The sequence below is a fragment of the Patiria miniata genome, unplaced genomic scaffold (genome assembly GCF_015706575.1).
Source record: "Patiria miniata isolate m_02_andy unplaced genomic scaffold, ASM1570657v1 HiC_scaffold_20, whole genome shotgun sequence".
NCBI lineage: Eukaryota > Metazoa > Echinodermata > Asteroidea > Valvatida > Asterinidae > Patiria > Patiria miniata.
The window spans coordinates 31,036,179-31,061,845 of record NW_024037059.1 but is presented as its reverse complement, the minus strand read 5'-3'; the positions used below and the strand labels follow the sequence as shown (position 1 = coordinate 31,061,845).

The 25,667-nt window shown below is 40.3% G+C and overlaps 1 protein-coding gene across 1 annotated transcript in view; it reads left to right on the top strand.

Moving 5' to 3' along the window:
- LOC119728626 (E3 ubiquitin-protein ligase MIB1-like) overlaps nucleotides 1–23,863 on the top strand; it is a 42,396-nt gene extending 18,533 nt beyond the window's left edge. Inside the window, exons 10-12 of the mRNA XM_038200937.1 lie at nucleotides 2,317–2,424; nucleotides 4,328–4,525; nucleotides 23,690–23,863. Coding sequence (XP_038056865.1) covers nucleotides 2,317–2,424; nucleotides 4,328–4,525; nucleotides 23,690–23,845 — 462 coding nt within the window. The 3' untranslated portion in view covers nucleotides 23,846–23,863. The remainder of the gene's footprint in view (nucleotides 1–2,316; nucleotides 2,425–4,327; nucleotides 4,526–23,689) is intronic.
- The last annotated feature ends 1,804 nt before the right edge of the window (nucleotides 23,864–25,667 follow it).

Here is a 25,667-nt window from a genome sequence, read left to right as displayed (position 1 = left end):
AACCAATGTTCAGATAAAAATTGCTGAACTGGACCCAAACCGAACCTGAATCAAACCCGAGGGTTCCCTTTCAGCAATGCAAGTCTGGCTAAACTCAAAAATAAGAAGGACAGAACATCATGTGTATTTACTTGAAAATATGTTCCAGTACAATACTCATCAATCATAGTTTAATACTCAGCACATGACTGTTTGCCCTTGTGACCCCTTGTCTCTTCCCAGCATTCCATAGGGCTTGACTGAGCTAGCCATTGGACTATTGAAATCTTAGGCCGCATCAGAATTATTTGGCTACGGCTGAAGATAACACACAGGCCTATGGGAAGGGGCTTCCATAGGTGTGTGTGTTATTGCCAGCTTTGGCCAAGTAATTCGGCCACACGGCCATATTTATTTCTTATCCGTTATCAAGTCTCATCACGGACCCCCAAGGTGCTATACATCACTTATGGAAAGGGTGAAGTTGTCTGTGATTTCCGGTCTGGTTCCGGTTGGCTTGTTAATAGGGAACCCAATTAGACCAAACTGGTCACCGGATGCATTCCGTTGGCCTGACAGTGTGGTATCTGTGAAGCGATCCAGATTATGACTCCAAGTATCTCAAGTGGGTGATAATTGACGCATCTGTGCTGTGATTATTTTTAATGGCTGCGGTCTTGTTAACCTTATATGCAATATTTGATTTGACCTAATTTATTGAATGTTTATTTAGACAGAGTAAACGTTTGGGTTAGGTTCGGTGTCAAAACTGGATCCTGGTTGACTTTGATCCATTGAACTATTCAACTTACCGCTGCAATTAAATATCTTTTTATGGCTAAAACAAACACTGATACATATGATCTAAAGTGTGGCATGCCCTGCCAAAAACAAGAGGCTTTGGGGGTTTTGAATCAGGGAAATAACAGTCATTGTTGTCCCAATCAGCAACGATAAGGGGCAACATTTCAATTAAGAAATTTCAACAACTGACTTTAGTCTACATTTTGATTCAGGCATGTCACATGAAGTCCCTTATCACCCAGACTTATTTTGATACTCTGCCCACGAAGTTCGCCGAGGTCATTTTTAAGTGTTAAGAAAACATGAATAGTGGGCAAGTGCAAGAAATCGCGCACGCTATGGCCCATACGTAACAAAAGTTTAACTCTCCGAGATATCCATAGATTCAGAGTGTTTAATTCTACTGTTGGGAATCTGATAAAGGAGAATACCCACAAGCATTTTTATCCCCCTGGCTTCTGAGCCAGAAAGGGGCATATTGCGATAGCGTATTCCTTCTGTCCGTCCGTCCGTGTGTTCCATTTTGGTTAGGTTAACTGTTTAGTGCTGTCATATGAAAAGTCAGACTTCAATCTCAACCAAACTTGGTGACAGTAATCTTTGGTTAGGGGACTTAAGATGCCTTGAGTGCGTTCGATTATTTCCCCCAGCTTACTCTCGCCTGGCTCCTCGCGTAATAACAGACATGCGCAGTGGAGCTAAATAACCGGCTCGGCGAGTCGGTTATTTGGGCCAGGCTGGAGTAAGCGCGAGAAGTCACATGAGAGGTAAATCGAACACTGTCACGTTTGCACGAGTAAGCGCGGGGGAAGTAATCGAACGCACTGCTTGAGACATTTGAGGTCAAAGGTCATCTAGGGGACAAATGAGGTCATTGTCAATTTCGGCTAGGTAAACTATGAAGTGCTGTCACATGAAAAGTCAGACTTCAGTATCAACCAAACTTGGTGACAATCATCTTTGGGTAGGGGGACCTGAGATGGCCAGTGGCATTTCAGGTCAAAGGTCGTCTAGAGGTCAAATTCGCCATGCCAGGGGGATAAAGCAAGTTTAGTTGCTGTATTTTTGGTATTAGTCTTAGCGATGGTTATGTAATTTAACAAAATATGGTGTTACGAATGGGGCAAAAAAGGGGACCTTTTCTTGGACTTAACTGGTGCCAACTTTCTGAACTACACTTATTTTTTTTGGGGGGGGGGGAATCATTAAGCAAGTTCTTAGCTTTCTAAAACATTTTCCATTTGGCTGAATATAAGTGTTGTTCTTTTGTACACAATTTCATTCCTTCTTAGTCTCTACCAATTAGCCAAAAAAATAGCACATTATTTACATTTGTCAGTTTTTATTGCAAGGGACTCTTTTGTGTGTTTGTGAACCAAGAACAGCATATTTCAGAAGAAAGTCAACAGATTTGAAGAGTGTTAGTTTGCTGTCAGCAGTCCCAGCCAAGAATAACCTCCTAATTAAAACCCCTCGCCCATCCAAGGAACAACCCTAATGCTGTCATTGCACTGTGTCTGGTTCCATCGACAGGTCAATGTACAGTTTGCTGGTCATACTGCCCTACAAGCAGCCAGCCAGAACGGCCACGTTGACGTCATCAAAGTCCTCATCAGACACAACGTGGACGTGGAGATGGAGGTCAGTAGAAAACAAAAAACAAGCAGGGCCCACTTTCAAAGCACTTCTTAAAGGGAAAATACAACATTTGCAAACATCAAAAAATAAAACTACCAAATCATTTTGAAATACCTTGCTGGACTGTTAGTGAATGACAGTGTAAAGCATCCTGTAAAATCATGGCGCCTGGTATACTGTCATTTTCAAGAGAAGTGGTATTTTTGTATCAATTTCCAACGCCGATCGGCCGATCAGCGTTGGAAAAAACTGGCTTTTTTTTTCAAATACTGGCCCCAAGTGACCATCACACTTGTTTGCAATCGATTACACACCTATGAACGGGTACAAGCCAGCTAGACTGGTTCCCTGACCTTACAATTCCCCAATGTATGTAAACTGCTCTGTTTCTTCTTAAATGGAGTCAGGGAACCAGACTACAGGAAAATGATTGTTTTTCTTGGTTTTTATAGCATTTTTGAACCCAAAACCTCAAAAACGTCAGTGTAACTATATTTGCTATATATTTCCAACCCCCCAATTCCATCCATTTCTGAAAATTACAGCAAAAGCAAATGATGTATATTCCCTTTAACAGTTAGCAAAAAAGTTGTACTTACTACAGTATATCCCCAAAAAAGTTTCCGTCTGACTATTTTGAAATATCTTCAAAACCATAAAGTCAATTTTGAAAATGCTTGGTTGTGCAGATACTCCTAAGCCTTGGCCTCAACCCCTATGAGTTTCATTTAATTTCAGTCACGCATCACTACACAATTGTCATTTGATCACAACATTTTTGGACACTGTGACCAAGTTCCTTACCTTAATCAATTTCGGTACTGCGTTGAGTAAGCTGTGTAAAATCTTTCACATTGTGAACAAAAATGTTGGGGAAAAAACTGAATTTTTACAAATACTGCCCCCAATTTACCAAATCCACATTTTGTTTGCAATCGGTTACACATCTGTGAAGGGTGCAAGCCAGTTAGTCTGGTTCCATGACATGACGATTCCCCGACGTCAACCTCATCCCCAGGGTGTCGAGCAGTACGCGCCCACCACTACCTGCTCTCTCACCCTGGTATTGGATCATTTGCATGTGCAAGATTTTTGAACACGTATGCAAATGAGGAACAGTCTAGTGCCTGGATATGCGTTACACATTAGCGTTTGTTTTTGTATGCGGTGTCTGGGGTAAAAACAGAGTCAAGTCGTAGCAGCACGAGCACGGCGTGAGTTACGAAAACACGATTTTTGAAATCAAACTGTTACGATCTTATCGAGACAACATGCAGTATCATATTTCATATTAATATGAGCAAATTGGAAAGGAAATTAGTATGTTCGAGAAGGCATGGACGAATGATCGCGAAAACACGTACTGCACGTTGTGAATAATAGCACCAAGTACACGATAAAAATCCATTACTAGCCAATTGCGGTATCCAATCAGGATACAGGAAGAAAGTTTCCTATCCAGGATTTACTATTGGAAACGCGGTTGGAAATAAAGTAAGCACTGGGGACGAGGTTGCCCCGACGTCTATAAGTTGCTCTGCTTCATCTGAACTAGGGTCAGGGAACCAGACTTAAAGAACAGCATTGTCTTGCTGTTTGTTTAAGCATCATGTGAACAAAACTGTTTAAACATGCCAGAAACTAGAGAACCTAGTCAATCCCATTAATGTGCACTATGAAATGTCAATGGATGAAATAGAGCAATGAATCAGGCTTCCAACCTCAGAAAAGTATATAAACAAGTATCAAAACCTTTAATTTAGCAATGAAAGCAAATGTAATTGACTCCTGTGAGTCTTAGCGCAGAACTTATTTGACTTTTTAGTGGTTTTTTTCTATGCTTGACATTACATTGAAATTCTGCCTACACATTTTTAAATTTTTTTTGGAAATGTAATCTCCACAGGACAAAGATGGCGACCGTGCAATTCACCACGCCGCATTCGGTGACGAGCCAGCTGTGATTGAGCTGCTTCACCGTGACAACGCAGACCTGAATGCCCGCAACAAACGACGCCAGACCGCCATACACATCGGGGTCAACAAAGGTCACTACGGGGTGGTCAAGACGCTACTGGAACTTGGCTGTCATCCAAGTTTGCAGGTACTGTACGCGTGTGCACGACAAATCATTTTGACAAGTTTTTGATTTTCGAAAAAGGCAAGATATAGCAGCCAACTTTTGATACACAGCCAAACGCCACAAATACTGATTCGCAAGAGTCATTTCAACAGTATTTGTAATATATATTTTTTACCGCAACCTCATATTTGTCAACACTCCGGGGTGTACCCACGGAGTGTAAATTGTATCGCAACAGGCCGCGCACAGCGGCCAAGTTCAAGTACAACACACGGTCTGCCTCCACAGACTTTCTCAGACTTTGTGTGTGTGTACAAAACAAATGGGGGATTAGCGTGTTTAGACGTCATCTTGAGGATAGGCAATCTTGACGTTTTAACCACGTTTTAAGCCATGCCTGTGTATAAAAACAGCCAGATTGTGTTAACATGTCATCCGACGCGAAATAGGAAACTTGCAATGAGGTATTTCTGGCCCATATATGGCTACACTTCTTGGAGGGTTCAATCCTGTCTGAAGCATGGTCCACTCTGTGGAGTAAGGTAGTCAGATTCTCAGGCTTTCAAGTATTCCTACTTTTCCTACTTTTTCCTATTTTTTTTTAACATTGCTCCTACTTTTCCTACTTTTTTCCTTGAAATTCCGACTTTTCCTACTTTTTTCCTTGAAATTCCTTCTTTTCCTACTTTTTCCCATGAAATTCCTACTGTTCTTACTTTTCCCTACTTTTTTGTTCCACAACTCTGAAAAATGAAATCTCATTGAATATTTTTCAAAACAAATTCGGGGTTTCCAAATCAAGGTGTGGTTAAGCTCAGCGCAAGTACACAGAATCAGCCTCAGTTTACTGCTCATCACAATGCTGGTTTTTGTGTGCAGTGACAGTGTCACAGTTACTTTAACACTTCATATCCCTTCACCGGAAACTGACCTGCAGGATTTTAAAGGGTTTTACATATTGCTCTGAATATTGACTTCCCACTTGGAGGGTTAGTGCCAAATCATGTGCTAAAAACCTAATAACGCTTTTACTAAGTTCTGGACCAAGTCTGCCATAATTCAACAATCACACTGCTTCCAATGCATGCTTTGCTTTAGGCCTCCAGGCCCAAGTCCATCATACTCCATCAATATTTAGTCAAGCCAGGCCTGCAGGACCAAGTCCCCCAAAATCCACCAAAATGGGGAGTTTTTGATGGAGTTTTGGAGGTTGGGTTAAACCACATTATAAAACATCCTTTTTTGCACAGTTTGCAGTGTGCTTTAAGTCGAATGTCCTTTTATGTCAGTCCGTAGAGTTTTCCAAACAAGGCAGAACTTTAACCAATCCAACGGCATATGACAGCGGCCCCGCTGTCCAACTCATAACTGGTCACGTGAGGGCCTCAACAACACCAGTTGATAATGACACCGTGATAGTGTCGCAAGCTCCTGATACGAGCTCTGTAAATCAAGTCCTAAAAAGGTATCTTTGATTTCCTTGATATGATTAAGGGACTGGAAACGAACTTTTATTCTTGATTAAATGACTTAGGTTAACTTTTCACTGAGTTAACTTTTCATTTTCATTTTGAAACCAAAAAAAATGTGATAATGTATTTCTCTTGGTCATGGTTGGGCTGTTCTGTAATAGTTTTTCTCTCTGTGTAACGCTTGTCCTTGGCTCAGCATGCCTAAGCAAGAGGGTGAGTGCTTCAGTCTTCTGTCCCAAGCTCATCACGCTCACAGATAGTTGTGGTTAATTATGGCAAATTCCAGCTGAGAATTCCCAAGATGGCTGTTGCTGGACTTATCCCCCAGTACCCCCCTTCAAACTTGAGGCTGTTGCATGAGGGTGAACCTTTGCTGGTATGGGCAAGCCTTACACCCAGGCTAATAAGGCCCGATGCGATGGTCTAACGTTGCGGGCGGTCCCCCGTTATGGCGCACTGTCAACACTATCATCAATCCATACATTGAGATCGCTATCAGTGGCCTATCGCTCTGCGTCATCATCAGCAACCCCAACACCTTGGCATTTCACTCTGAACTCATCTGGGGACACTAAGACAGGTGCTCGCCCAGTGTGTCGCTGGGCTGTATTAATTAGCCTGTGGGAGACTGGGCTCCGGGCGAAGGTTGAAACCAAGGCCTTGAGTGGGACTGTCATCTTTAATCTCAGCTCGTCGGCACTTGTGAAATACCTGCCGTCGCAAACACTGTGACATGCAGTGGACTACATGTTAATTAACATCCAGTAACATGTACTTATACGTATCATTCATCAAGTAAGATCTAAGCTCCGCAAGCTTAGCTGTTGCAGTCAGCTGATGGAATGTACATGTGTACATGTACATTCAACCAGGTCTGAGAAATCTAGGGTCATTGAACTTTTTGAAATTTATTTATGGGCCCCAGGAATCCACCTAAGTGGATCTATCACTAATTCACTTGCCGAACATATCGTCAATGTTTTTGTGTGATTTTAATTATCAATTTGTTAATATGGAGAGGTGCTGTGTAGGTTTTGGTATATACAGGGTGAGTAAAAAATACCGAAACCCAAATGTGGGGACCATTGTTTTAGTGAAGTTCTGCATGTAGCACTTTCAAAATCTAGGATATGAAAGCCCAATTCAAAAGCTTTCTTTTAGTACAAGAATCATTCAAATCACTCATGTACTTTTCAAGTTACGGAGTTTTAAACACAACCACCGTTTTAAAGTTCAGTCCGCGGATCACAAAAAAGGTGTGCGTTCTTTCAGCAAAACGAAAACAGTTCACACACATCCCTATGTGATTTGTTGTCGTTTTGCTGAAAGAACACTGAACTGCGGGTACTGAGAACAAAGAGCAACAATAGTGTCAATAGTACCCCGTTAGTTGGTCTTTAGGAATTTCAATAGAGATTTCAATAGAAACAAAGGAGAACAATTAAAGGTGGGCAATAATGGTACCCCATTGACACAATATGTACGACTATGTGTCTCGTCTACAGGGCTCTAAAAAGCGGTAAAAGGGCACCCTCTTTTGTTGGCGCACGGAGACCATAGACAAACTTGGTGGACTCAGTGGGTCGATTTATTAAAAGCTGGTATATATTTATATACATGTACACACAAATTTCAATGCGAAGCAAATTTGTTACCTTAAAACCCTAACTCCCTAGCAGGATTTACTAGGAACCATACCCATCCTGGCAAATTCAAACACCATATGGGAAACTGCACACACATATTTCTGACTTTGATTCTGGAGGTGTGCCAACCCAATGTAAAAGACTGTCAGTTTAGGGGTACTGTACCCATCCTGACAGATTCCAACAAAACATGCCGTTGGGGTTTGATGGGTTGAGTTCTGTCAGGGTTAATGGCAAATGCCACAATGAAACCGCAGTTGTTGACGTCATGAAATTTGCTTTGCTTATTTTCTAATGATGTGTGAATTTGTCTTAAGTCCAACATGGGTGGGACATGACCTCATGTTGGACTTTTTTCTATGCATGTGGGACATCGATCACCGCTGTGATTAGTCAGAGCGTCATGGAGGTGGGGCTTAATTAATTGGTCCATTAGAAGCTATTAGGCCAACAAAAAAAGTCTCCGGTTTCTGGTATGGAGCTTGCCCCAAAAGTGGTGCGGCGACGCAGGTTTTTATTTTCCCTACTTTTTTTCTTCAAATGTCAGCTGATGTTGCAGATGACACTTCGATACCCTTAAAACTCTCAAAAATATCCTTCAGGGTGGAGCTTGAGGTGAACTCAGTAAGGCCATAAGGCTTGAGAATTCTGCACCCACTTACGATCTCCACCGACACGAACGTTCTTCAGAAAATTTGGATAGTCAAGACAGAAATCAGAGAAAACGGTATTAACGTCGGACCATACAGCGACATCGACATCGTGCATGTGCTGCCAGGCTGGTCATTAGTCTGCTCCCGTATATATTGCGCTAATTAAAAAGTGTTTACAGGTTCCAGATACACGACCATCGCTCCCTCAGTCTGGCTTTCAGACGCACAATTACAAAATTACAACATCGTCAAATGGTACCCGACTTAATTTAGTGCAAAATACATAGAAGCCAAGAGAGGCCACATAGAGCTTATACTCGATCGTAACCCATCTAAAAACCCTTTAAAATTGTGCAGCAGCAGGATAACAGTCAAACCAGTGAGTTTTTTTATTTTTTTTTATTTTTGCTGATGCCCATGGCTATGGCGATGCACGCGCAGACCAAAACCGGATACTTTTTTTTTTGCCTCAGTGAGGTGGCTGTATCCTCAGTAGTACATGTGCACCAGTGCGCCTGTGAAGAGTAGGGTTGCTAAAAGCAGGCCGTGCTCTCTTAACTTTAAGAATGCACGCAACAAGAGCACAAACGTGCTATCGCCTCCGGAACGGCTTCTAATTCTGTTCTCAGGATGACTCTATTGTTCGCAGTCTCCCAAATGTCAGCATCTATGTTTGGGATATTGGTCGGAAGCCATAAATCCCAAGCGTTGTGCGTGCAGATTGGCTAGAGACTATCTCTACAGTCTTAAGGCTAGCAGCATTGCTAAGGCCAACAAAAATAATAATTCTGCTTCTGGTTACCCTACCTATCCAAAAATAACATTTTTCTTGAAAATGAGAGCACACCAGGTGCCATGATTGTACAGGATGCTTTAGACTGCCATTCACTAACAGTCCAGTAAGGTATTTCATAATAATTCGGTAGTTTTGTTTTTTGATGTTTGCAAATGTTGTATATTCCCTTTAAAGTTCACACACAATATTTCTTTAATTTGTGAAGACTGAAGTGAACCCTGTCTCCAAAATATGACCATACTGCATGGTTAGTACATTGTGTGCGCCTGTACGTCTCCGTATGTGTGAAGATGGTGACTTTGATTCACCCAAGATGGTTAAGCTTCTAATTGGCTATTAAAGAAAACCATCTTAGCGCGATTGAAATAGTTCCCCAGTAGGAGACCGTCTGGAAAGATTTGACAAGTTGCAGCTTACATGTAGTGTCGAAGTTGTGTAAGATTCTTCTATCAGTAGCCATTTGTCATTAACCTTATATATTTTTTTTAAACAAATGACTGAAAATTATTTAAAGGGAAAATACAACATTTGCAAACATCACAAAATAAAAGTGGCAAATTATTTTGAAATACCTTGCTGGACTGTTAGTGAATAACAGTCTAAATCATCCTGTAAAATCATGGCACTTGGTATACTATCATTTTCAAGAAAAGTGGTATTTTCGTATCAATTTCCAACGCTGGTCGGCCGACCAGCGTTGGGAATAAACTGGCTTTTTTCAAATACTGGCCCCAATTGACCATATTTAGTTAGTCCACATTTGTTTGCAATCGATTTCACACCTATGAACAGGTACAAGCCAGTTTGACTGGTTCCCTGACCTTATAATTCCCCAACATCTATGAATTGCTCCGTTTCATCTTAAATGGAGTCATGGAACCAGACTACAGGAAAATGATTGTTTTTCTTGGTTTTATAGCATCTATGAACCCAAAATGTCAAAAAAGTTAATGTAACAATATTTGCTATATATTACCAACCCCCAACTCCATCCATTTCTGAAAATTACAGCAAAAACAAATGATGTATATTCCCATTAACTAGAGGTTCGCGTTTGTTGAGTAACAAACGCAGAGTGGTCGGGCAAACAACTATTTCATTCAACACTGCCCAGTTAAGTTATGGATATGTTTATGTTAGAACAAAGGATCACGAAATTAAATCCTTTCCTGTACAATCAATCATTCTGTTTAAAAAAATGCAACCTTAATGGTGTGATAAATTTCAGTAAACATTTTATGTATTCATGTACAAGTTATTTCTGGTTTGATGACGTCATCAGTCAAAAACGGGAAGCGAATACTGATTTAGTTCAGAGAGGCTAAATGTTCATTGTGAAGTTAAAATATAGTATGAAAATAGAAAAATAGAAGGGTATGTATAAATAACACCTAACTTCCGGTTTAATGACATCACAGCTTTAGAGATCCAAATTTGAACATGGATATAATTATTTGGGCTATGAAAATAAGACGGGCATCAAACGATAAAATTGAATTTAAAATATGATTGTATTCCAATTCTCCTTAAAGTATTACTTCCAGTCTGACGACGTCATGATTTTGAAACCTTGCCAAGTTATCTGTGGTTAATCAAAGAATATCAAGGAGCGATTTGGTAAAATTTGAACAAATGGTTTTAAAATTGAAGAAAGCAAACTCTATTTTATGTGCCGCTATGGGGCACCCTTTGTGTCCGGTATTCCTCACTAAACACTTTCAAAATTTATATGTCTGAAGTAAAATGCTGCCGCTTTCCAGTAATATTCAGTTTTTATTGCACTTTCGGTAACACCGGAAGTAAAGGTCAAGCTGTTTTGTGTCGAGGAACAAAAAATGTTTCTGAAGGCATTCAACCTCACGAAAAAAACCCCGAATACGATACTCTTTTGAGTTCAAAAGATGTAGCTCAAACTATTTTGTCATAATTTGCCCTTCAATCACTTGTTGTTTTATACTCGATGACGACATGATGACATCATAAATTTTTTAACATCTCCGTACTGGGTTCCAAGTTCGTGCTAGTTTTCATTATCATTCTGTAAACCGTTCGGAAGAAATTTTGCTGCGTTTTGATTTCAGGCTTATGTCTTCTATTTAAATTCACCCATCTTTGACCTTCCGGTAGACCCGGAAGTAAAGGTCAAGCAAATTCACGTACAAAACCAAAACTGTTTATCAATAAATGTTCTGATTACAAAAAACAAACTTCATTGATTATTTCATTCACGAGTTATAGGTGTAAGAAGTTTGTCTCTTTTTCAGCTAAAATCGCGTGTAATTTGACACCCGCTTACGTCATCACGACGTCAGAGTAATATGCACCACTTGGGATGAGGGTCGATATTTGTTTAAAGCTATAATTCGTCGGTTCAGTGCATGACATCGCGTAGTTGCAATCGGCTCAGTGAGAATGTGTCTCGGACGTTGAATTCAGGCCCAACTCAAACATGACTCAGCAACTTTTGCTTTGAAGTCGACATGGTCGAGATTCTAGAATATTGTTTTCTCAGAATATACAGCATGCACTGAGCTTAAAATTTTATTAGGTTAGTTCGGCACCCTTCTTAGATTTTGAGCACTTTTGTTGCTTCAAACAGGTCAAATACCGTAAACAATTCTTGCCAAGTTCAAAGAAAGTACATGCATACACATTGGCAGCGAGCGTGTATGTCGTAAATAGGTCATGTTATCTGTAACTCATTTACGATATAAACAGAAACATTGCCAGTTGGTCTGCGTCCGTCACATGTGACATTTTCACCTGGAGGTGTACGGGCAAACATAATGTGCGCTCTCCAACTTTCCTTTGTCCTAAATGTTCGTTAACGGATTTTAATTTCCAATTAAAGACAATTGCTGATTAAAACTCCATCACTTGACCTAGTGGGTGGGCGGGTGTGCGTGTCACTTTTGCAAATTCTTACAAGGCAAGATTAAACAAAGAAACAGAGAATTTAATTTGTTGCCTAGAACTTAATCTTATCAGCATTAATTAATGTAATAGCCTCAGGAGGTGAATGTCTGTATGATTTGCATGTCTAGACAGGTAAGGCCTGTCACATGAAAATTAGTGTTTACTGTTTCTTTTAAAGGAAAGTTTCTCCTGAATTTTGATACAAAATCGGATCGAATAGTTTATTTTAACCTTCCTGCTATTTAAACGATCACAGACAGTCAAAATTCACTTCCACTTCCCCTGCTATACTTTTAACAAAGGCTAGTCACCGGCAGTCAGATCATTTGTCAAGCAAGCACTGTGACTAGTCAAACTGGGTCAACAGACAAAGCAGGCAAGTTGTGGTCACAGCTGTTTTATCAATCACCCGGAGTCAAAACATAGCTGTATCAAGTAAAACAAATATGTCGCACCAAAAATAATTATGACTGGTAAGCCAATTAAATAAAGTACTTTTAGTTAAAAAAAAAAAAAAAAATTCAATTTCTCAATTCGTTCAAATTATATCGCCATTTAAACGAAATGACCCTAAAATCTGTTTCGTCCAAAAGTGCAATTTCAAAAATTGTCGTTGCAATTTTCTTCAAACATCACCAGTGATAAAACCTCAGATTAAAGGTTACAAATATTCAACAAAGTCCTTTTGAAGGCCCGTTTTAAAACAAAAAGTGGATTACCTAACACATATTGTTACCCAAAGCAGGGTTGTTAATAAAGATATTGTGTACTACAGTTGTCGAAGCAAGTATTCTGTGTCATTTTCTTTGTTGTTCCAAACAGTCAGAACACACAATAAATTGCTTTTTTGGACAAAACTGATTTTAGGGCTGCTTAATATAAATAGTGATTACATTTTAACGTGAAGCGCAATTGAAATAATTTTCTCATTTAAATGTACTTTAATAAATGGGCATCCAAGTCATAATTTATTTTGGTGCTACATAGTTTTTTTTATATGAAATGTATGTCTTTGTTTTTGGGTTCCGCTTTTTTTGACTTGCCATGTAATACAAGTGCTAAAGGGTGAATATGCCTTTAGCGTATACATGAAGCATTCACATACATGTATAGTGTGGCAACGTTTTAACAAGTCACTTGAATTTATTTTGCAGCTTGTTAAACCCCATTGATTTCCTGCAATTCCAACGCGATGGCAGTAACAAGTTAGATTTCGCCCTTCGCTGATGTCAGGGACTAAGGTCTTGCTGAGTGTTGTGCTTATTTAATTACTTTAATGCCTACCTTACGCGATCTCCAGCTTTCATTACTTTGCCGGGTTGTATGTCTAGCCAGGTGCGTGGTAAATCTTGGCTCAGGAACAAGACCCAAGCAGTGTTGGAGAAAAGAAACACAGAAATAAACGTGTACGGACTTGTCCGGAGCGTCAGCTGCAGTTGTCTGCTGTGATTGAAGTTTGTTGGGAAGAGTTCAACATGTTTGAGTTTTGCTTCAGTCCATCGTGATGGTCTCGTCTGAGCTTTGACTATGAGGATACTTCTCTATGAATGATGATGGCAGAGCTGGTGGAGATGGGTTACTGTCAGTCTGCAACTGATGTCAACAATTGCCTTCTTCTGCCCAGAGGGACACATCAGTCCCAAAATCTCATTTTAAAGAGGCTTTACTGCCAGAAATCCCACAAAATGTCATGTTTTGGATGTTTATTTAAATGCTACTCTATAGATTTAGTTGAAAGGAAACTAAACTATTGTCTTACCGTTCCTGAGAAAAGAAAAAAAGGGTTGTATACATCGGACACGACGGATACGCATTCCTGTCATTTTTATTCAATGTACATGTATGATACACATTGTGTGTGTCACATAAATTACACACAGCACCAATGCACAAATGTTGTTTCTTACACGTCCGCAGCAGGCATTCACTGTGCGGCAGGGTTCACAACTAGCACTGGACAGCTCGATTTTTTGGGACAAAATTTTGACCTCCGTAATTCGTTCTCGTATGAATAACCCAACATTCATATTCTACTTTTAAAGGTTCTTTCCATTTCAAATCATTATGTTTTAAACACGTTTTGTAGCTGAATTTGGCATATTCCAGGCTGTAATGTAACTTTAAATGCTGTGGTTTTATGGTTTCCGTAGCTTTGTTCCAGATGTAATGCTTGCTGAGGCATGGACTGCATTTGAAAAAAATAATTCTGCTTGAAAATGTCCAAAAGGTTTAAGAAACTTCCAAATGTTCATTTTAGTATGCAGGGTGACCCCCAAAAAATGCAACTCTTAAACATTTTGCCTTTTTTTTAAAACTTGATCTGTGAATTTTATGTTTTGGATATCAGATTAAAGCTGAGAGCTTTTTCTTTCAAATACTGAAAAAAATCATGAAAACAGCACATTGGGTTGCTGGGAAAATGCCAACTTTGTAACACAACTCCTTTTTGGTCCATTCCAATGGCATTACTTACAGAACAACATTTATACTGTACCTATTTGTGCTTGAAATGAATGTAGCGCATTGTGTCCTAATCCTTACAAACAACACGGCACATAATATGACAAGTGTACAAATGAATTTGATGGAAAAACCTTTTGTTTTCCACCTGAACAGGTATCATTTTTAGTTCTATTTTAAAGCCTTTCAGCTTCATAAATATGTCAAAATATTAAAGAAATTGCACAAATGAAAGACAATTACACAGTGGGCTTTACATGTTTCACTGTTTGAATCACATTTGGAAAGGATCAAAAAGTCACTTCTTTTGCATAACTGGCATTTTATCAGTGTCTAAATCGAACACTGCTATCGAAACTGCCTCACCCCCTTCTATCTTGGCAACTGGTTACTGGTTAGTTGTCATATGCTCTGGATCTAACTCAAAGTCATCTAACTTTTTGTTTTATAAGCACTAGCAGGAGCTTCTTCATGTCACTCGGTGGACCGTCTGTCTGTTTGTTTGTCTGTCGGTCCCTGAAAATTGACCAAAAACAAATGACCAAATATAATTGACTAATTGTCCAAATGCCATGCCGTTGTCATAAAATACACTCTTGCTGACGGTTTTTTGAACACCGATTTTGTTTCAATCGATGCGCAAGCACGTTTATTTTGCGTATGTCTGTCCCCGAAAATTGACCAAAATAAGCCCCAGAAGTTTCCCATAAAATATAACTACCAAATTTAAATTTTCAAAGAAAGCAAACAAAATAAATTAAATACTCAAAAAAAATAAAACAATTCGGAAATATGTTTATGAAAAGATTGTAAATGGAGGTAAAATATGTACAGTAATGTGATAGTCACGTGGTATTTATCACAAATGGCTATCCGGTTCGTTAGTGACTTTGTTATACACGCACACGCACCACTGATTACAAGCGCCCATTGGCTGAACACTCAAGTTGCGTTATCTTCCGTTAAGTACGCATGGTTAAGTTGAGATGACGTCACACTAACGAACGGATAAATCTAGGTATAAATTCAAAGTATGTGTTCCATATTTGCCATCAGCGTCGCACTTTTCAGCTCTGGCAGGGTCATTTTGATCAATTTCATGCAAGACTTTCATGCAAGACTTCTTGCAACACGGCCAGAGCTTATTGTGCACTCACACTTTTTAACTTATCTTTTAAATAAACAAAACTTTTGTTGGTGACTGTCCTCACTTTGCATTTTGGCATGAAAAGCTCAAACAATCGGTCTAAAATCAGTCGGAAATGTCATATTATTCAGTTCTGAACACTGAAAAATTAGGAATGATTAACAATACCAAAAAATTAATTTCAGTTGATCAACTTTAAGGCCTGTTTACATGGAAATTGTGTAAAAAGTTGATTGACTTGAAAGAAAACACACCATAATTTTTATTATTTTTAGTATTATTAATATTTATTTATTTCTGGCAATGAAACCAAGGATTCCTCAAAAGTGCCCTAGGCACTGTAGCCCGCAAGCCTGAAGAAACATATAGAGAGGAGACAATGAGAAGAATTTACAGTTTTAGAGGTGGGAGGAAAACCCCTGTAGAATATTCTGGGGAAAACCCACGGAATCAGGCACATATTGGCCCAGGCGGGATTCAAACCCGGGTCACAGCGGTGGTAGGCAAGGAAAGTACCGCTACGCCAACCTGACACCCAAGGAATGTATCTAAGTAAGAAATTTATCGTGTTTGGTATCATTTCAAACTGATGATGTACTCTTTCTAAATGTGAATCAACTCCGAAAAGTTAAACTTTTGACTTGACAGCCTATACAGGGTAAGTAAAAAGAAACCCCAAATGTCAGGACTATTGTTTAAGTGAAGTTCTTCAGGTAGCACTTTGAAAATCTAGGATATGAAAGCCCAATTTATAAGCTTTCTTTTAGTACAAGAATCATTCAAATCACTTGTGTACTTTTCAAGTTACGGAATTTTAAACACAAACCACCGTTTTAAAGTTCTGTCCGCGGATCACAAAAAGTGTGCATTCTTTCAGCAAAACGAAAACAAATCACACCCATCCCTGTGTGATTTGTTTTCGTTTGCTGAAAGAACACTTACCGTTTTGTGATTCGTTGACAGAACTTTAAAATAGCGGTTGTGTTCAAAATTCTGTAACTTGAAAAGTACATGAGTGATTTGAATGATTCTTGTACTAAAAGAAAGCTTATGAATTGGGCTTTTATATCCTAGATTTTGAAAGTGCTACATGCAGAACTTCACTAAAACAATAGTCCCAACATTTGGGTTTTGTTTGTTTTTTACTCACCCTGTATGTTGTGGACTCTCACATATTCCTCTATACAACAAACGCAAACTTCCAGACATGTTAGCTAAGATACCCGAGGTATCTCACATGCAAAATGAACACTTGAAAAAAAGAAGAAAAAAAGCCTGCCGTTCAATCTGTGTCTAGTGCATTATGATAGAAGGGAAAGCTCCGCGTGAAATTAATCATGGCCTACGGGTACAGTTGGAAATAGTCTAAAAAAATTTTTTTAACACTTTCAAAAGTACAGTCACAGGCGAAGTAAAAGTACGGTGAATATGAAAATATAAGATCTAGGTAATTCATTGGTCCAATTGTATTTGGCTGGTATTCCTCCACATAATACAATAAGCAAAGAATGTCTTGTCAGTCGATGCGTAACGACTTCTCAGTTCTCCTCTGCTTCTGAACTTTATGCTCAGTGACTGTGCGCCGAGACTGCATTTCCAAATGGCAAACTCAACTCATCAAAACAACCAAATGAGGTATAAAAATCATGTATTTCTTGAAAACGAAAAGTAGAGGATGATTTGCACGGGATGCCTGAGCCGAAATATGAGCTGGTTTCATAAAAGTCGTGACATTTTAACCGGGGCAGCCGCAACGCAGTAGAACTCAGCTGAGTCCCGGTGCGGTATGCGGCAAATCAGCCCCCAGAACACAGCCGGGCCTGTCGTTCAGGGAAACATACTTTATGAGGGACATTAAACATCGTTTCTGTTCTATTCTTAGCTTGACCTACATGTATTTGTTGTTGTTGCCCATCAAGTGTTGGTTGTCTGAGTTTTTCAACTCTTGGTGGCATAATAGGTTACGGATGGGCCAACGTTGGCCTACTTGTGTCAATAAAAATATGATGAGTTAAATGCAGTTATCAAGCAAAGTTGAAAGCTTTAACCATCATAAAATTGTGCCGTTTCACTTTCTTCAAGATATTTTGTTGTTAGTTTATCGAGAGCAATATTTTTGTTGCTATAAATATTTGACTCATTTGTCAGCACAGATACTAATGAAGACATTAAGTTCTTAAGCAAAAAATTACCAAAATAGTTCTTTTCATCACCTTCACAACAAAACATTTTAAAAGGGTAACACTAACATTGAGCTCAAGCTTCCACGGATCTAGGTTTTACAAACTGAAAAATTGTTAGCTTAATTTGTTTGGCAAACCAAATAGTCGACCTGTAAATTAAACATTATTCCATCAAGGAATGTACAGTCAGTCTGTCCCGGTGAGCCAGGATGTTTAAGATTTATAGCCAATGTTTTCTCCTGAGCGTTGAGGCCCCCGTGTGACCTTTACTCGTCTGGGTCATGGCCCGTCCTACCGGGCCCAGTCCCCCGCGTTATACTATCAGCTGGTATCATCGCAACTGTACGCCAAAAATACGATAGATGTTTTTTAAATATTTTGTTCTCTGCCTTCTCTTGTCGTGGCACATCATGTCTCGTTAGCCCGGAGGGCTGCTGACACTTTGGTATGGCAGAACCTATATGATGATATCGAACAGGCATCGGAGAATTCCAAGCATAACAGATATTCCTGGCTAGAGCTGTGGATGTACTCACCAAGCCTGGGCCAATTTCATTTTGTTCCTTTTTTGAAAAGCCGATGATAAGCTCAGACATACTTGCTTAGTAGCTTCGCCAATTTTCTTGTCGGTTTGACACCAGTGCAAGTTGTAATCACTCATAATGAAGTCCGACTGTTAATCATTTCTGCTCAACTTAAGAACTCTGGTCAGCCTAAACGTCCTGTTTTCCTAACCCTGTCAAAAGAAGAAATATGTTGCTTAAATTCCAAGCACGCTCACTAAATAAAACTGATTACTTCACAACGTGCCAAATTTTTGAGTACCTCTGTTTTTTAAAGTGACAATCAGTATATTAAACTTGCCTGGCAGCTGGTCAGTCGTCAGGTTTTCAAAAATACTTCTTTTTCAGGTTTAAGAAGTAACATACTTTTAAACATCCAAAATCGGACAAGGAACTCAGTTGAAAGTTGGCTCTTTTGTTTCTTGTTTGTTTGTTTGTTTGTTTGTTGTTGCCAGGTAAACGTCTGCCTCCACCTATGAAGTTTACCCAGAATGTGATGTTACTGCATCGACCAGCAGTACAAAAAAAAAACAGTTATCGTAAGATTTAGAAGAGATCCGCAGAAAAGTAATGAACACATCTTAATTTTTGTCTGCGGGCCTATTTTTGTCTAAGCACAATTTGTTTGTGTTTACCGAACTGTAAAAAGTGGCCCTTGCTTCACAGGTTAAAGTTGCACCTAATACGGCTGAGCCTGGATTCCTGCTTAGCCCGGAACACATCGCGCTTCACCTTGCAGCGCCCCCGTCATGTGTTCCTCGGGGGTTTTAATTCGGTCTCGTCTCCTGCCGATATTTCTCGCCGTGGGCCTCTAGACTTGCCTAGACAGGAATAGTTCTCAGGTGGATTGGGAAAAGGTCAGGATACCGGCGCAGGCGGTGTGATGTTGACGTCAGGCACGTAGCCAGGTTGGTCTGGGGCCAAGGAGTCATGGGGGGGGGGGGAGGGGGAGATGGGTAGGGGCGGAGTTTGATTGACTTGGTAGGCGGAAAGGTATGATCTTAACCTGCGTTCCTCGTCGCCAGCTGTCGTTTGTAATTTGATTCTTAAACTTCAAATTGAAGACCAATTAGCTCTGTGTTTGGTAACATCATCATTGGATAATTTCTTTTGGCTTGTGCTTATTTTCATATCACTCTTATTAGTCCATGAATATCACATCGTCTTGCATCATCAACAGGAATTTGTGATTACGCTCGGATCTTAATCGACAGGCTTTTTCTGGTTTGTCCATCCAAAGAAATAAGCTGAAAACCTTGTGTTATTGTGCTGACAGCTGTTCTTTGATTTTTCTTTCTTCAGATGAAGCCAGATCCTCTCCGGATGTTTACTTTCTTGAGAGGATGTTTCAAGACTTAGATTTTCATTTGTACTTTCGTTGGGAATCACTTCCATGTTCAACTTTGGAACGAAAGTCTTCGTCAGAGTTTTTGTCCAGCAGTCGGTCTCTGTATGGGACCATCTGTCATTTGGCATGCACTTTCATTGGGATAACTCTTTTCCCAAAATGTATTTCCTAATAATGCATTTTGAGTTTGAGGAAATTGCTGACTTCTCCAACCTGCTTCAAACATCTTATTTATTCATTGTAGTAGGCAAAAATGCAGTAGAAGCTCAGCAGTTGCTTTAAACGTCGATTTTCTGTTGAACATAATTCGGTCGTTCAAGATGGCGGACCAAGACAGGAGACATAATGCGACAAATTCTTTTTGCGAGAAAGAGCGGCTCTTCAACAGTAAATTTTATTGGAGGTGACTTTAAAAAGGAGAGTTTTCATTGTTAATTATTCCTGCTGCTCCTTTCTCGAGAAAGTGTCACAACTTCCCGTCCCTGTCGGTGTTCAGTGAAGAAAACCGGTTGGCTTGATATGATTCCTAATACAATTTCGGAGAAGAGATTCAAAAAGACGTTTTGGGTTTCCAGGACAACCTTTGAGTCATGCCCTTGGGCGCCGCCATTTTGTTTAACGCTGAAACATACACAGCTGGCAGGCGCATGCACATTTTAAAACGGTACCACTGCGATTCTGATTTGGGACGTGCCAATTGAATTAGACGCGGCATAAATTCGCCGTTTGAAGCCATGTCGCTCTTCTGACGCTCAGAGCGGCAAGACCTGTCGAAGTTTTGGCAGGAAGCCGGCTGTTGCTTTCTGCCGTGTCTAATTCAAATGTTAGGCCATTTTTGAATTAGACACAACAGAAGTTTGACGTGTGAAGCGGGCCTTAGTGTCATCAAGGCATTTGGATCAAAGCGCCCTCTGTTGACTGAGGAAATAAGATCATTTGTTCTTATATTGCTGCTTTTTTTTGTAATGTTATGGGACCAATTTCGTCTCTGCCTCTTTAGGACGTTTTTATGCTCAATGACGTTGTGGACTCTTTCTCGATATTGCATGGTTTGATACAGGATTATACATGTACATGAAATGAGGTCAACATTTGGAGTATTGCCACTTAAAAGTTTCCAAATGATTCTGCAAACACAGTGAAGCCTTACCGGGGACAAAACCAGGGTTTCCTAAAAAGGAAAAATCGTCGAGCGAGAAGTATAGGTTACCATGGTTTGACTAGCTTCGCTTGAACCCCAGCTGCAGACTTGTATTCGAGTCACCAAACATTGAGTCCTGGTCCGAGTCCAAGTCACCTCTCCCGAGTCCCGAGTCATGCAGGTTGAGTCCGAGTCACCAGTCAGAAAGGTCGAGTCTGAGTGATTTGTGGTAATTTGTGCACTGTGTATGTACAGTACTTAGCTGCGTTTCTTCTGCACCGCACTGACTGTATCGCTTGCTCAGGAGAGGTTCATCTTCAAAATAATTTGTAATCATATTGTTGAAAAAAAATAGTGATTTGTGGTAATTTTGGTCGAGTCCCGAGTCTGGCAGGTCGAGTCCAAGTCTGAGTCCGCAGGGTCGAGTCTGAGTCCGAGTCTGAGTCATCTGTCATCGTGACTGGAGTCCGAGTCACGGAAAATGGGACTCGAGTCCGAGTCAAGAGTCATACCAGTCTGCCAGCTAGTCAGCCATTCATGTAGTTGGACAAGTCTAGTCAACTGTTCGGGACCAGTCTGCCGAGCTGGTCACCATAGCTGGTGCCATAGCTGGTCACCAATAGCTTTGCATGTCGTAGTTTTGACAGGGCGCCAGGATCGTGAAGTTCCTAAAGCTGTTCTGCCACTCTTCAACTAGTGATGTTTGAACTTGAAGCTATTACCGTGCAGGTTTAAGTTACATGCATGTCACCAATCAACAACTAGTCGGCCGATGGTCCGTGATTGAATCTGCTCAAAGATTGTGTTACCTTCAACTTCACATGTGCCATTCATCTTGAGCAAATATTAATTGTAATGCCAGGTCGGTTGAAATCAAATTTAAAAAGTTGAGGGCCCTGCCACTGTGATCATGCTACAAACTTCGTGCATAAGTATCCTGTCAGTGGTGTGTAGCGCCGTCGATTTGTGCTATGCATTTTTGTGTCGCCTAAACAAAGTTTTGGGAGACGCTTACAGTCCTAAATTCTGTATGACCATATGACCTTAGACCCGCATGACCGTACACACTAGAGCTACTTGTGGGGTACTCTAACAAAGGTAACGGTACCCCACAAAGTGAAATCTTTACAAAAGGGATAAAAGGACAACAATGCTCCTACCCCAGAACTCCCATCCGCTGGCATGTCCGTACTCCCATACACCCATATGTATGTTAACATTTTGAAAAAAAAATGTATAACTTCTACATGTTTTCATGGATTTTGATGAAACTTGGATGCAGTGACCCTTGGGTTGGAAGACACAATTCTTCATCGGATTACTGAGGTCAAAGGTCATCTAGGGGTCATCAGCGGTCATTGTTCAAATATGCTTCAAATGTATCTTTGTCTACAGAATTTGATGGATTTTAATGAAACTTGGATGGAGTGATCCTTGGGTCGGGTTCATCACAAGTCTTCCGAAATGTCAGGTCAAAGGTCATCTGGGGGTCATTTGAAGTCATTGTTAAAAATGCACAGAATTTTTTTAATATCGACCGCGGAAAAAGGCGACCCATGCGATCGGCAGATCAGTTGTTCTTTAATATTGAGTTTAAAACCTTTATATTTTTGACTAGTTGGTACGATATAACAAAACAGTTGTTGACTCTGTGATGTGGGACATGTAACCCCCTTTGTGCGCATAGCACCTCAGCTTCGCCTCAGGTGCCCCTCAAGTTGAAAAAATGCCATCCTTCATCCCAGCGGTTAACAATTGTTAAATGTGTATTCTGGGCCATTCAGTTGCAAACCAGTGCCTGTATGGGGTTTGTTCCGCACATTGGAGCTCTAGTCAGTAGTCCAAAGAGCACTCTACTGTTTCTGTTTGGAGTCCTAAGAATCATCAAGTTTGCGCAGTGGACATACATGTAGGCCTATACATTTGTAAACCTTCCTAAAGTTACAAGCTTCTGGTGGCTATTCCATGGTTGAACATTGTGGACCTTACACCGTGGCTTGCTGCTTGTCCGCCCTGTTTCTTGAGATGTTTTGCCTCTTTTGTGTAAGGACACAATACTGGCAACCAAATGTGGGACATAAGAGATCTGAAGCAAGATGAAAGCTACGTGCTGTTAGTTTTCTCTTAAATTGTTGTGAAAAACACCCCTTGAAGTGGAAATCAACATTGAAAAGATAATAGACCAAATATTTTTCACTATGCGGCAGATTATAATGGTATTTTTGAACCGTAACTCACGTTAAGTGGATGCCGCAAGTAACGTTGAACTGGTGTGCTGTAGTGTTTAAAAGAGTAAAATATAGCACAAGCATTTGGCAATAGAAACATCTAAATTAACTGTTCTTGTCAAGTAATGTTATTGATTTTATCAAGCTGCCTGCAGTTTTGGAGAAAATTCAATCAAGTTTTACGTTAGTTACGGCGTCCACTTAATGTTAGTTACAATGTCCACTTATAAGTGAATAAACCTGCTTCTCCTCGCACTTTTTTTCCGCAATTTGATTTTAATAAGAAATGGATAGTCTTCAGTCCCCATAGTACCATGGGACAACTCGTGTGTAGTCCCCACAACTACGAAACAAGTATGTGTGGGCAGGCCATCACCATGTTATGGGGAAGTTTGTTATTGTTAGGCAAATTAGGACTGAGTTATGGGGACTTTCTGCTGTCCACACAGCGTCTTTGGTCTCCATAGTACCATGGGACAACTCGTGTGTAGTCCCCACAACTACGAAACAATGTGTATGAATGTGTATACGTGCACTACAATGCCTTGTCCTCGAGAGTTATGTAAAGTATGACTGCGTGACCTTTTGTGTGTGTTCATCTTCAGTAAGGATAATTTTTGTCTTCTGTGCAGGATTCGGAAGGAGACACTGCATTGCACGACGCGATCAGCAAGAAGCGTGATGACATCCTGTCGCTACTGCTGGAGAACAACGCTGACATCTGTGTGACTAACAACAATGGTTTCAACGCCTTGCACCACGCGGCTCTCCGTGGCAACCCGAGGTAAGTGATGTTTTAGTAGTTTTCACAAGGAGTGTCCAAGCAGCAGTTGATTTCTCAAAACGGCGCGTAACTTATGCCATGGGGAACATTTAAGCAACAAATTTGTTGCACAGTTTGGCAGTAAACCTATGATAGATTTCACAAAACTTGTCCGAGTAGTTCAAACTTTTTGGACAAGCATAACCATAGCTTTTATGTCGACTTTTTGTGTGTGTTTATTTGTTGGTTTGTTTTCATATAAGTCGAAACAGTCGTCAAATCACCTCCGCTTATCATTCAAAAATTGTTTTTTCTGACTTACTTCGGAATCAGGTGGCAACTCTTCCAGGTCTGTCATGGTAAATGACATGGCGTTTCACTTATCTTACAAACAAAGCTGGGTTTTTTTGTATAAATATGTTGGGCAATAACAGACCAAATGATAATCACGATTAGTTAGTAAAGTTATCCATTTCCAAATTGTGCCATATGTATGCCACCTTTAATGACTGCATAAGTCACGCCATATTGTGTGTGCAAGTTGTGGACTTACGCACCGTGAAACTGTCATGAAATGTGTCTTAACTAAAATCGTTGCGTCAGCCAGAACTCGATTCAGCAACGAAGTTGTATCTCAAGCAAATACGCTTCCGTGCAACAATGTGGTATCTCGGGTATGGTGCGTCCGTTGACTTTGTGTGTACATCGGGGTTATTTTAAGCGAGAAACGACCTTTTGACATTGAAAACTCACGTTTCACGTACATGACGTCACACGCCATTTTAGGAGATGCCACCTTGTTGCATGTTTTGCAATTTGGAATGTTGCACAAGTTGCACAATAAAACGTGATGTGAGTTAAGTTAGACCATTAAGTAAAGTTTTGTGACATTAGCTGCTAGAGTCTACTCTTTAGGATGAGCGCACGCCAGGTCTGCATTGGGAGATTGAGTGAGTAGAGGTCAGCTTGAACTTTACCACAGAATCATGGGTAGTGCAAACGAAAGAAAATTTTGCCAGTTTTGTTGACCCCAGCAGGAGAATACTTTGAGGTGTCATGTGTCGAATGAGATTCCTGACTCCTGAATCAATCGACTCCTTGCTTCATTCTAACTCAGCTCCATTTATCCTGTCTCTGCAATATTTGTATACCTGTTATGTCATAATTGATTGTTCCACCTGTAGCAGAAGTCTCTCTTCTTTGATTAGCTTAGAAGTTCTTTTTGGAATGGGAATTTGTCTTTTGGTATAGTGGAATCTGAGGACCAGAATTAGAAGCTTTTACTGCGGTGGTGTCACGCTCGCGCGCATGTTGCACGCATTCTTAAAGATGAGGCGCACGCGCATTTTGGTATTCCTATTGGTCGAAGGAGCCAGGAGTGCGTGCGTACTACCTGAGCGCAACTCGCGCGAGCCTTTCACCACCACAGAAAATGGCTGCCACCGGATTTGTCTATAAGATGAAAATTAATGTAAGTGAAGAGCTTCAAATGAACAATGTGGCATAGAAAATAGAAAAAAAACCTGGGATTCTGTTGAATGGACTTGAGATTTCTGTTGCGGATCATGGGCTGAAGGTGAAATTTGACTCAGGCAATGACTCCCATAAAGCTACCAGATCTTGGGCTTACAAGATAAATTGTTGAAAATAAACTAAAACTAGGTCTTTATATCACGTTTTATTGGTCGGACACTCTCAGAATCTCAATATATATTCCAGTGATCTCCGGTAGGGCGGCACAAGCAGGCAAAAGCCATAATTGTAAATTCTTGGCACTCTTTTAAAAACACAGAGGGTGCTTCATGAAATTCATGTCACAGGATGAGTGAACACAGCATGTTTTTTAT